Raw genomic sequence first — 12,442 nt, 5'->3', positions numbered from 1 at the left:
ACCTCGAACATCGATGTTCAACTGATACAAAACGAACTATACACGTATTCCGATATATGGTCACCCGCCACCATGAATCCAGGAGCATACGTCTACTCGATCGATCCCAACGTCTACAATGACTTTACTACAGGCAACACCGGCCACGGCACAATCGCCATAAACGGGAACTATAATGATGAGACAAAATTGAATGAAGATTGGAATGGACCCATCAATGGGATGAGTTCAACTGCAAATGCAGGCACAAATCAGCAAAAGTCCGCTGGTCCTTCGCCGTTGGCTTGTTTGGCATGTCGACAGAAGCATCTCAAGTGCGACGGCAGACAACCGATTTGCGGCCGGTGTAAGACGGGAGAGCTCACCTGCGAATATACTCCATCACGACGGGGGTATAAAGGTCCATCGAAGAAACGGCGTGCTAACCCCCAGCCCGTGGAACAGCAAGTGAATGTTGATCCACAGATCTTTAATCTTGATGGCCGTCCACCGGAGATCTCACCCGAATGGCATATCCCAAGCATTGTTGGCTCTGTGCCTTCATCAACGACGCCTGGTGGCCCAGTATTCACACCTCCTGACATATCAGGGGCGATTACTGCCAGTGCTACTACTACCGGTACTGGAGGCACTTCATCAACTACACCACAAGCAGGAACACTACAATCGCCAATGACTCCTGAATCACCACCAATGGCCTTGGGAAGAGATGGATATCTGGTTGATGTGTTTTATTCCAATTTTCATCCCGCTCATCCAATTCTTCCTCCACCTGGGTTGCTCTATAATTATTCTCCACCTGCATACCTTGAACTGGTAATCAAGTTTATCGGCGCTCATTTCACGCCAGCTGCCTCTCCCGAAACATATCGACAGGCTGTTGTCTCCGCAACCGTCGACCAGGAACCCTGTCCTGAGAAGGTGCAAGCACTGCTCTTACTTACGATTGTCCTCCATTCACGAAATGAGCGTCAAGAAGCTGGAGTGCTTTTGGCGCAAGCTGTGGATTTGGCTTTCGAACTTGGAATTCATCGTAAATCATACGCGGAGACAGTGACGGGAGACCCCATCCGCAGAGAGAGCCTACGTCGCACTTGGTGGGAGCTGTTTGTTATTGAAGGCATGTTGACAGCGCTAGGTATGCGGAGTACTTTTACAGCTGGTGAGGTTCCTCTTGAAGTGCCGCTTCCGTGTGAAGAGCGCATTTACCAGGATGGATTGGCGCCGCCTTACCCGCCTACAATCAAACAGTTCGACGACCGAATATTTGCTGAAGAGGATATCACATTTTCTTCGTTTTCCTACCGCATCGAAGCCGTCCGGATCTTGGGACGAGTAGTGTCGTTGTCAACTGCATCAGGCCAACAGCAACAAGAAGAGGTAGAGTCAGTGGATGCGCGAATTGCTTCGTGGTTCCACCACATTCCAGATTCAAAGATGGAGCTCATGCAGCCCGACGGGACCATGGATGAGATGATGTTTCAGGCGCGAATGGTGATTAACGGTGCATCAATCTATCTCAACTTCCCTCGATCAGACCTACTCTCGTCTCCGGCCGTAGCCGCAGAGGTAATCTGCGGTCATTCGGGAGTATGTCTAATGCCGGCATTCTCACACCATGCTCACGCGATGAGAGCCCTGAACGCAGCAAGCGAAATCTCAACTCTAGCCTCACTCCGGATGCCCGTCACGAAACACACCCCATTCTTCATTTGCGCTCTTGTCTTGAGCTCAATTGTGCAGTTGGCAGGCTACTCGGTCAAAGCAGGACAAATGCCGGATCCTCGCCGTGATCGTCTCACACTTACAATCGGCGTATTCAGATCTCTGGGTCGGACGTGGGCGATCTCAAAATCGGTAATGAGTCAGATTAAGGCGGTGGCGCGCGATGTGCTTGAGATTGGAGTTCGGCCGCAGGCGGATCAGAATAATCTTGACTTTGCGGCGTTTTTGGAGGGAAGTCAATATTGGATTCCGAGCATTCCTAATGCTTAGTCTGTCTGGTTGTGCTGTACGATTGATTTACGAGATGATGACTTTTTATTTTTGATTGAATATTGCAATATATCTACATACCATATGACAGATTATATGATTGTCTTGATGTTTTCCGCTGTAAACCGGATTGGTACGATAAAATTAAATACCATAGACATTACGCTGTATTACCAGGAACCCCGCCGTTATCACAATATCAGCTTGCTTATCTCTTGCTTATCTGCGTAATTTACCTCTCGCACGATACCATTACCAGCAAAGAATACGATTTTTCCGGTTTCTCATTACACATAGAAATGCCCATATCAAGGGAGTTTTCCCCTGTCTTTATCTTCTTCTTCTTCTTCTTCTTCTTCTTCTTCCTTCTTTCTTCTGTCTGTCTGTCGGATCGCAAACATTTTGTATCTCTTTCGATTGAACAGTTATTCACCTCGAAGGGCGTATCGATCAACCTGATATCGTTGTAGGTTCTTGTACGTCATACTTACCTCTTCTATTATCGGTTTCTTGCGACTTTTTGAACTGGAATATAGCTTATTCCGACGACGGTCTTTGAGTTTTTCTAACAAGGCACGTGTTATTCAGACATTGAGAAGCGCATATTCCCTACATTCCGGACAAATATACACCTTAAGTACAAAGCCTATCCTACAAACAAAAATGTGCAAAAAAGCTACTTGCTCTACTTGCCGTACGTCCCGCCTATTCAGTTACCGACCCCCTTTACGGAGCGAATATACTGACTGTAACAGACAAAACAACCTGGTGGGGTTGCGGACAACACATCCCCACGGTCTTTGAATCCATCCCCGAAGACGAGTGGTGCGTCTGTGCACCAAAGGTCTCTGTGGACGGGAAGGAGTATCCGCCTAAAGGGACGGTGGCGAATTGACTCGCGGCGATGTTGGGCCGGTGATTGATTTATTTTTGATCGGAGGAGTTTTTTTTTTTTTTCTTCTTCTCTTTTGATGGGATGGAGGAGGATATATGAATTTAGTTTCGAACAGCGCGGATGTTTTCTTTTCTTGGTGGGAGAGATTCTCGTTTCTTTGATATTGAGTAAGCCGTGGGATATGTAGTGAGAGATTAAGGTAATTCAAGTTCAGATTTGATACATTCATATCGTTTCTGACCGGGATGGGAAGGCAAGCTTGACTGCACAGATTTTTGTGGTGAAATCCTGGTAGTATATACGTTAGACATCGCAGATATGCATTTATTTGCCTAAAAACACTTACGGTAACTTGAACTCTGCACCCGCAGGATACGATATCCAGTCCGGGAGTGGCTTCTGGAAGCAGATTCCCGTATTATCTGGCTCTTCAGAGAGCATTGCCAGAACGAGCTCATGGAAAACGCTATCACTAGACACAGACGTGCCAAGTTGCATACCTGGCCGGGTGTTCGATTCCCAATTCTCATCCGTAATCAGATTCCAGGTCTTAGGGTCCCCCGGTACTGGGCTAAATAGCCAAATGGGTCTCTGGTTGACAGGCTTCCAACATAGGTGTATCCCTAAAAGCGTGTTTTAGAAAATCAAGGAATCCCTAAGTGACCTTGTTCCAGTTAGTGTGCCTGTGCCCAAGTCATCTACACGAAAGGAAATCTGAATAGGGATATTTACTTCAAATCTTCCGCAGACTTCGAGAGGTATAGGATATCGCCTCCCAACTGCGTCCTGAAATCGAATTGGTTATTTGTCCTACGGTTCTTGTCATGCTTTGTCTATGTAACTAGACTAGTTCTATTCCAGTTTGCATTTGAGTCATCAGATTCTGACTCTTGGTCTCCATTTATTGCTCGAATTTCTGCATGTTTTGACTATAAGCTGGTCGATACCTACATATAAAGAAATTGCTGGACTGGATACAAATGTATTCAAAGACTGCATAATTAATCCCAAAATTGATTCGCTAAAATTCTGAACCTTCTTTTTCCCGGCAAAGCTCCATGAGACTCTCTTTCTAGCACGAACCATCCTCCTTGTTCCGTCATCATCTACAGGACCGCCCTTGAACTTCTCAATATGTTGATGGAACTTGTCCACCAGCTTCTCCATCTGCAAAAGCACTTTCCGTGTTCTGTCAACTTGTTCCTGCGAAAGCGCAGCTCCATTCGTAATTAGACCCTGGATCTGGACCAAAACTCCATGAAAGGCAAAAAGTTCTAGTTGAACCTCGCGGAATAGCTTAGAGTCATCGGAAGCGTCGTCTAGAGCCTGAGAAAGGGTCCATACTAGCCCAGTGACTGCTACGAAGTCGTCAACACTGAAACCGAAGGAAGATGCTACCGTTGTGATTGAAGTAAAGTTAACCGCCTGGTGTATTTCGTCAGTCTGGGATATCTCAAGCGCAGATTAGGGCTAAATCCGAGAAGATTTTACCGTGGCATAGCCTCATTGCCGCTGGCGGCGGAGTCTAAATTATCATACGTTGCTTTTTGCCTGCTTTGCACAGATGTTAAGTCTCAGCCTAACAGTTCGCAGGTTAATAAAACGAGTTCCCATCCAATAGGAGCACAGCTGATGGTTATAACAGATCATTTGATAACTAGGTATTCAGAGACATGTATTAATGCGTGACGTGTAATAGCAAGAGGTAGAGGTCAATACGATAGTAGACTGCAGTTGGACTGATCGAAATAAAGGGCCCAACAAGTCGTGGACATTTCATACACTAGATTCCATATGGCGTACCTTACATACTTAAACAGGTAGATCGTATACATAGATAGCAATCATTAGTAGTGTAATATCATAATAGATCATTCCAGGTCAGGTGAATTTCCAATCGTATCGTTGTCATCATCATCATCAAAAAAATCAAACTCATCCTCGTCTACATTCTCTTTCATTTCAGTATCATCATCGGCCATAACAGATCCATTCGTACTCCTAATATCCAAATCCTGCACAGCGCCGACTAACTCAAACTCAGAAATGGTCGACATCGTGGCAGACACTACAGTCGCAGTCGTAGTAGTAGCATGGCTGGCCGTGGCTTCATGCGAAGCGCGTTGAACAGTACTCGCCGCCTCATCTGGACGGATAGACTCAAATGAATCCATAGATGCAACGTCGTCAGGATATTGAGCATTATTACCCAAACGAACAGAGGGACCTGCAGTTGAAAATCCTCCTTCTTCAAGTATAGGGACAGAGTGATCATCGAATACGCCTCCAGTACCATCATCGTTACCCCCAGCCCATAAGGGGAGGAATTTAAATTCCTCGTCTTGTAGGCAGACGAGCGTATCGACGATTTCAAAGGGAACTTCAAACGGGTTGGAGTGAGGCTCTTGTTCATATTGTGGTGGTCCTGCGATACGAGACGCTAGTCTATCCAGATAGTTGCCGACAGCCAATGTGAAGGTTGAAAAATCGAATGAAAGTTGTTCCGCGGCCAGGTAGAATTTATCAAGGGTCGCATATAACTCTTCTGTGGATACGTGTCGAATGATGGCATTGCCCTCATCTTCTAAGATTGATAGAGCCGGTGCTAGGTCCCTGAGTGATGGACAGGCCCAGGTATGTGCTTCTGTTGGGGTAGGGAGTATCATTGCGAGGGATTTCCAGAATCCGCGAGTGAGCACTCGGCAGAATCGAGGTAGGACTGAATGGGCAGCGTAGTAATCAATCCCGGGGTAATCCATAGTATCCGTTGATGGGAATCTGAGTTCCGCGCTTGTTGAAGATGGCTGCATCAAGCAGTGATATATCTGGCCACGAACGTACAGTTTGCAAAGGTGGGCAAGCTCGTCAATGGCCTGCTTATGTGGTGCAAGATCAATCCACCATACTCTGGTGAAATGGCTTCTCAAAATGTCTTCCACCCATTCCATCCGGGTACCTGCCAGTTTGACAAACTCGTTCAAAATTCGGTCGAGAAAGACTTTGCTGGCATACTCCACTCGCTGCACTTCGGTATCATCCAACGACTCGCGGAAGCGGCCATGTATTGTGCGAGCTCTCCGTTTGGGTACTTGGCTATCTATCAATGAGTCCAAAACCATCAAGCTCTCCTCACCCACCAGAATGGCAAATGAGGTCTGACAAAGAGCGCGATTCTGTAACCCGCAGGCGATCTGATAGGCCAACTCTGGGTTCACTTCAATGAACATGGTATTTGATTGAGTGTACAGCCAGACTAGAATATGGTCACCGACTGCTGGATGTGTAGCGACTTTTAAGATCTTGGCCAAAGCAAAATATGTCCATAGTTTGGGAGCCGTATCAAGCTTTGGATCGAGTCCTTCGATCGCGTGCAACAGGCGTTCAAGACCTGTTCGATGTCGAATGGGCGAGTAATCGAGTGGTAGACCGGGTAATCTTTTGGTTGTTTTCTTTGGAATTTCTGGTTCTTGCAGCTCCTTGGGCTGGTTGGGTGTACTCTCTTCGCTTTCTGAGTACGGAGTCATCGGGTCTAAGTCTGCACGTAAAGTGGGTAGATTTCCTTGAAAATTCATAACCCTACGAGGAACGGCTTTGGCTTCCGGTTTATCATTCGCTTTGGCCTGCTTCTCTTCTTGCTTCGCCTGTTGCTTGGCTTCCTTGCGACGAGCTTTCCTTTTCTGCTTAAGGGTAGTGGCGTCCTCTGACTCAACGATTATAGGATCCCTCGTCGCCTCAATTTCAGTTAATATCCATTCTATTTCATCCTGGCCACTAACACAAGATGTTGGAAGTGACCATCGCGATTGCATTTGTGACCACCTCCTCACACCCATCGGGCACGACAACTCCGTCATGAATATAACCGCCTCGTCACCCTCAGAAGGGGGGGTCAGATCGATAGCGTATTTGACACCCGGGGACATGTTATCCGTAAGGCCATATCTCTTGCGGACGCGTGCTTGGGTACGAGGTCGAAAGAGATCTTTCAAAACCTCTGATCCTGTATCCAGCAGTTTTCGACTATGTATACGATGCGGGATCGCTTGCACCTTTTCCTGTGAGCCAAATACCCAACGCCGAGATTGGTGGTTAGTTGGTTCAGCGTTTGGTTGAGGACCCGGCTCGATGTAAACCAGAGTGTCAGCTTCGTCGTCGGTAAACAAGAGCAAAGGCATTCGTAGGTTTCCATCGATAGAGTCGGGATCTCCTAGGGCGACTGTATTTGTACTGTTAAGGGGACTAGTATAGTGGCTGCCAAGGATGGCTTGTTGATTTGAGCTTTGCATCTTGACGGTGACTTTGTAGTGTATCCGTAAGAGTACTGTCTGGTGAATTAGAAAGTTGAAAATTGCCAATACCTCGATAGGTAGGTCTCAGGTCGGATAACTTGCTTCATATAATATGAAGCAGTACCTTCTATATTTCTTGCTCATCGACGTGGAGTCAAACAGACAGAAGGCATTGATTCAAAATTCTTTATGCGGCGGCGTTGGGCAAGGCTGCAATGCAAGCGTTCTGATTTAGCCCGGATGGTCAGTCAGCCTTCCAATGCGTAGGCTAGCTGCACGCTTGCCACCCATTGGCGATTCAGCTTTGTGTCTGACAAAGATAGACTGTTCAACTGTAATTGGCGAGTCTGAATTACTCAGATCAGGTGCATATTGAGCAGCCTTGAGGAACGTAGTGAACAAGGAAGAAGTAAGAAAGGTGCGTGGTTTATCACTGTTGCTGGGGTGGGGCCTTAGGCCACCATGTTGTTGCCTATTTATTTGACTACGATAGCTTCAGAATCTATCCTCAGCAACTGTCGCTATGGAGTCTACAATAGATGAACGCGAATTGGAGTTAGCTCAGGCATCAACCACCAGAAATAAACAGTAAATGAAACAAAATAAACGAACTGTGACTTCAACAAGCTTTAGTTGTTGAGGATCACGGATAATTTTAAATAGAACTCAGATTGTGTGAGGTATTTCGGAGATACTATCATACTAAATATAACATCCATGGTCAATAGTTCCTTTCTCAGAAGTTGTCTACTTAATATTCCCACTACTTTAAATATACAATCCATTGATTTCGTACTCAACCAGGATCATCTTGGTATACTATGATAGTCGTGCGCAGGGTTTGCTGCACTAGTACCATGCAGTTGACTTTGCCACCTCTCTATCAAAGCCGGCTTTTAGGGCTAGATAAGGTCACTTGACCTCTCCCTTATAGATCTGATTGATCTACAGATTTCAACATCTATGATAAAATAGACATAATCAAATGAACAAAGGAATAATAAAAATCTATCGACCTTTGATTCTGTGGGTTTAGTACCTAGTACAGAAATTGACGTCAGCTCGACATATGGCAAATGATGGCGGAAATGAGTTATCTGCTGAAGTAGATGGCGATATCACTCAGAATTTAGATCCATCTCCATTGCCTCAACCAGAACCTGTATACTACCTGCATATTACCTGACCGATAGAAAAACAACACACCAGCTCTAGAAACACACTCCTTGTATTACACTCTCGTCAAAGACAACGTACACACCTATCAAAATGGCCATCGCCTCAGAAGCAGTCCCAAAATCCGCCCGAAGGACTATTGTGACGTGAGCCCAGTCTCTTCTATCACCCTACCTACTTAACTTGTCACAGCAAACTGATCATTTGGGAACCCCCCGCAGAAGCCCTCGCAATCTAGCCATCGCAACCACCATCGGCGTCGTGGGCGGTACACTCCTCTTCTTCGATTTCCTCAAAGGAGGACAAGAGAATCCGAGACCGCAAGAACGGCTTGAGTATAATGGGGGTAGTGGTACGCAGACGGATCAGGGGACGGTTAGGCCGGGGAGAATTCGGTTGAGGAATTATAATGAGCGATAATCCCTCTAGAAACATTAGGTAGTTGGAGCCGGGGTGGGAGGGGTTGGAGGAGATATGGGCATCGTGTTTGTATGTAGAATAGATGTCTATTCGTATGATTGTACAGTGGATCATGAGTAGAAATTGAAATTGGTATCTCAGAAAATAACATATGGGTATCTAATGCAATAGTAAAAATGGTTAAAGTTTCCAGTCATCATCAAACCTTCGTTGCTCAGTTAAGATCATCGCCACCACTCTTACGACCCGAGTGTCTAGACTCTCGAACCAGTTTACCGCGTAAATCCTTGACCTCCTTCAACACCTCCCGAAACCCAGCCTCTATATTCTGCATACGGGCTAGAACCAGTCGTCCAAGGACATCATTATCAGTCGCGATCTGGGTGGCCAAGCTCGATGGCAAAGCACCCACGTTGCCCATATCAGAACCAATACGGTTGAAGTTGGGAACTGGCATGAAGCTTGTTCGTTGAGGGAGAGCCGGTCTCTCTGTCTCTAACCCCTTCAAGGGGGATGCAGCAGAAGATGGACCGGGCATGGCATCGTCCGTACTGTCGTCGGCGTCACCGGGATGATTGTGTAAGATGGTCACACTAGAGATATTACGAGTATGTAGGTGGCTCGACGCGGGACGGTGTCGAGTTGGGCTATTTTTGCGAGAATTGTACACTGCGGTGGAAGGTCGAGAGCTGAAGAATTTAGGTGTAGACTTGCTGCTGGGTCGGGCGGTTTGACTCGCGTTTTGCGAGTCAGATATCGAATCTCCTCGATCCTCGTCTGACTCGTCATCATGATTTTCATCACTGGACTTCTCGTCATCTCCTTCCACATCTGTCGTATGGGAAGCATGCCTTCCTAGACGGGGTTGGGTATTGTTTACAGTGGGATGTTCGGGCACCGGATGGAGGCCTCCGTAGTTTGTAAATTCCTCCGGGTCAGAAGCGACAAAAGATCGACTAGTTTCTGTATAGTTGCGGTGTTGTGGCGAAACCATCCTACGCAGAGTACTGGGTGGCCTTGGCGTCTGCTCCTCGATTGTTGACATGCCTTGCATCCAATTCGCTACCATTGCCGATTTGCGGCGTCCATCCGGACTTTCATTGACGTCTTGCATAGATTGCTGACGGAAAGGCCGCCGGAAAAGCTCTTCTAAAACACGATCCTGTTGATACGTGGCAATTGATGGTTCCCGTGTGAGACGGTGGAAAGTCTCAAACCGACTCTGGCGGTCGTTCCTTGCACGTAATACCGCTGTTGATCGGCCGCTCAGACGACTGTTGCCTTCTATCAGCTCGGTAGGGTCGATGATACTCGAACTCAATATCATTTTCTCATACAAGCAGATGGACCACAAGATAGGGAAGTGCGTAAACTTGATCATAGTACGATTGAGCTTGACAAACTCGCGAAGCGGAATGAGGTAGCGCAGCGGAGTCAACATCCAGCCGAGGATATTGGAGGGAGCCACATAGGAGAACAGTGCATCCGACTTGACCATGGAAATGGTATTGATTGCAAACAGAAACTGATGCTCTTCATGTGCATTCTTCACGATAGACATGAAAGAATTGGTCAGAACTGTGATCAAGATCGTAACGACCACAAAGTGGCAAATGAAGAGAAATATCGTCAGAATGAACCGACCAAGAGCATCGTATTCCTCCCAAAGGCTCCAAGCCGTGGGAGTGAACCCCATCAATATCTGGAAAAGCGCGTAAATGACTTCTTGAGGCGATTGGGACGACGCAGAAGAAAAGGAGAATGCGACTAGAAATCCGCTACAGGCAACAACAATCAAAAGGAACACAGCCATGAGGTCAGCGGCCATGATCCGGAACGCGATGAGCAGTTGCGAGAAATACTTGTAATGGTCGAGAACCGAGAAAAGTCGTGGGAATAGCAAAACAGCCCCGGCAGACAATATATCATATGCTTGGTTGGCCGCCGCCCGTTGTCGAACGTCAGGCAAGCCCATTACATATAAACGAAGTATCGAATAGCAGAAAAGCAGCAACAAGATCCCCAAGTCGAATAAATTCCAGAAGCTCATAAGATAAAGGCTGAAGCCCTGTTCGTTGAAGCCGACAATCTCGTCCAGCATAAAGCCGGCAGCCCATAACCAGAAGACAACCTCAACTGTCGTGATGTGCAATGATCTTTCGATAAGAACGGCAAGGTAAAGACTTAATAGAACTGCGAACGAGAGCGTTGAAAGGAAGTGCCGATAACGCGGTACACGTAGTCGAGATAGTTTGAATAGTGAAGCATCTCTTGGGTCGTAAAGCGTTACAGCTCTCCGGGGATGTTCCTCCGACTGAGGAGCTTGTCTCCTTTTGCCATACTGGGTGCTTGATTCATTTGTAGGTCCATAGCGCGAGACACCGTAACTACTAGCCGCGGCTACGTTCAAACGATGTAAGTTGTCGGCAGCCGAGTGAAAGACAATGGTACCGGCCCATATGGCCTCTAGGTGCTGAACGACCAGCGGGTGGGCTATGAAACGTTTAGCCTGGGCTCGAATCGCAATTTCCAGGCACGAAATTCGTGTGGCTCCGGTAGCATTTTGGCCTTGATTCCAGGTTGAAGCGCGCAAATTCTCGGCAGAAATGGGAGTTTGTCCCTGAAGAGGATAGAAGTCGTAGGAGAGGGCATCAATCAACTCTCGTGTTGTGTATTCTTTGAGGATCTTGATGGCCAGAAGCTCACTGACATGCGCCCTTGTTCGGGAGGTGCCGCTATTTCCAGGATTAAGGTCAGCTTCCTTGTTGAATTGAAGGCAATTGGCCATCAATGCATATAGCGTGGATCGATTGAAATGAAACTCCCGTACTTGTTGCTGGATCGGCTTCAGGAGGAATTGAGAGATTTGTGGAGACCGCAACTGCTCCCAAGTTAAACTCGTTTCGCATCGTGATATAATTAGATACCGGATGGAGTGCGTTATAGTATAAACAGGGATGAGATCTAGATCCATAATCTATTAGTTCCGTCCTGGTCTTTATTTCAATGCGCGGCTGCATTTCTCACCCAAGTGCGGCGACGAGAATATAGGCAGTAGATGTCCTTCATCACTGTCGTCATCGCGTGGCTCAGTCTCTTCGCCTTCATATGCAGGTTGACCGTGTTCATTTAGATAGTCGTCTGGCTCTGTTGGAGCGAGACTACCGTCGTCGCGCAGAAAGCGCCTGAAAAACGGTGTTGTCTCATGAGGTGAAGCAGAACGAAGAACATGCTGACGGGGTTTCCTCGGTCGCAATAGTGAGGCGAGCATGATGTTGAGTCAATTGTCTTCTGCGGAGCGTATGCGGGGTAGTATCACAACATTGAGACTTCTGAGTACCAGGAAGAGAAGAGAATGTGAAGCAACGAGTTGTAAACAAAACGCTGAGCAAGAAAAACAAAGCAAAGCCGCCCGAACAGAAAATGAGAAGGAAAAACGCCCTGAACATAGAGTCAACTTGGATCAGTGACGGAGATTTAGGCCTGCAAGAGCTGGCAGATCCCTACTGAGGTTATAACTATGGCATGGCAGCAGAGGAGAAGGTCGACCATTCTTGAAGATAAGAGACACTCACATGAACACGGGTTGCTGGAATGCTGCGAGACGAGAAACTGATTGGCTGGAGATGTACTTCAATGTCGGACTAGTACTGCTATGGTTAGTCCA

At 47.0% G+C, this 12,442-nt stretch overlaps 4 protein-coding genes across 4 annotated transcripts, besides 1 other annotated feature; 2 read left to right on the top strand and 2 right to left on the bottom strand.

Annotated features, from left to right (window-relative positions):
* Positions 1-72: 72 nt before the first annotated feature.
* TSTA_020100 (C6 transcription factor, putative) lies at positions 73-2,112 on the top strand (the record flags this gene model as incomplete). The annotated part of the gene is made up of 1 exon (XM_002484140.1): positions 73-2,112. One exon carries the CDS (start codon positions 73-75, stop codon positions 1,993-1,995), a length of 1,923 nt encoding a protein of 640 aa, XP_002484185.1. The 3' UTR covers positions 1,996-2,112.
* Positions 2,113-2,328: 216 nt separating this feature from the next.
* Positions 2,329-2,372: a microsatellite.
* A 2,389-nt stretch (positions 2,373-4,761) lies between these two features.
* On the bottom strand, positions 4,762-7,176 carry TSTA_020090 (uncharacterized protein; the record flags this gene model as incomplete). The annotated part of the gene is made up of 2 exons (XM_002484139.1): positions 4,762-5,668; positions 5,732-7,176. The coding sequence occupies 2 exons, from the start codon at positions 7,174-7,176 to the stop codon at positions 4,762-4,764; spliced, it is 2,352 nt and encodes a 783-aa protein (XP_002484184.1).
* A 1,149-nt stretch (positions 7,177-8,325) lies between these two features.
* TSTA_020080 (uncharacterized protein) lies at positions 8,326-8,775 on the top strand (the record flags this gene model as incomplete). The annotated part of the gene is made up of 2 exons (XM_002484138.1): positions 8,326-8,501; positions 8,580-8,775. Exons 1-2 carry the CDS (start codon positions 8,449-8,451, stop codon positions 8,773-8,775), a joined length of 249 nt encoding a protein of 82 aa, XP_002484183.1. The 5' UTR covers positions 8,326-8,448.
* A 214-nt stretch (positions 8,776-8,989) lies between these two features.
* On the bottom strand, positions 8,990-12,046 carry TSTA_020070 (integral membrane channel protein, putative; the record flags this gene model as incomplete). The annotated part of the gene is made up of 2 exons (XM_002484137.1): positions 8,990-11,739; positions 11,803-12,046. 2 exons carry the CDS (start codon positions 12,044-12,046, stop codon positions 8,990-8,992), a joined length of 2,994 nt encoding a protein of 997 aa, XP_002484182.1.
* Positions 12,047-12,442: the final 396 nt, after the last annotated feature.

This window comes from Talaromyces stipitatus, genomic scaffold (genome assembly GCF_000003125.1).
Source record: "Talaromyces stipitatus ATCC 10500 scf_1105507295549 genomic scaffold, whole genome shotgun sequence".
Taxonomy (NCBI): Eukaryota; Fungi; Ascomycota; class Eurotiomycetes; order Eurotiales; family Trichocomaceae; genus Talaromyces; species Talaromyces stipitatus.
This window is presented reverse-complemented; position numbering and strand designations above follow the sequence as displayed.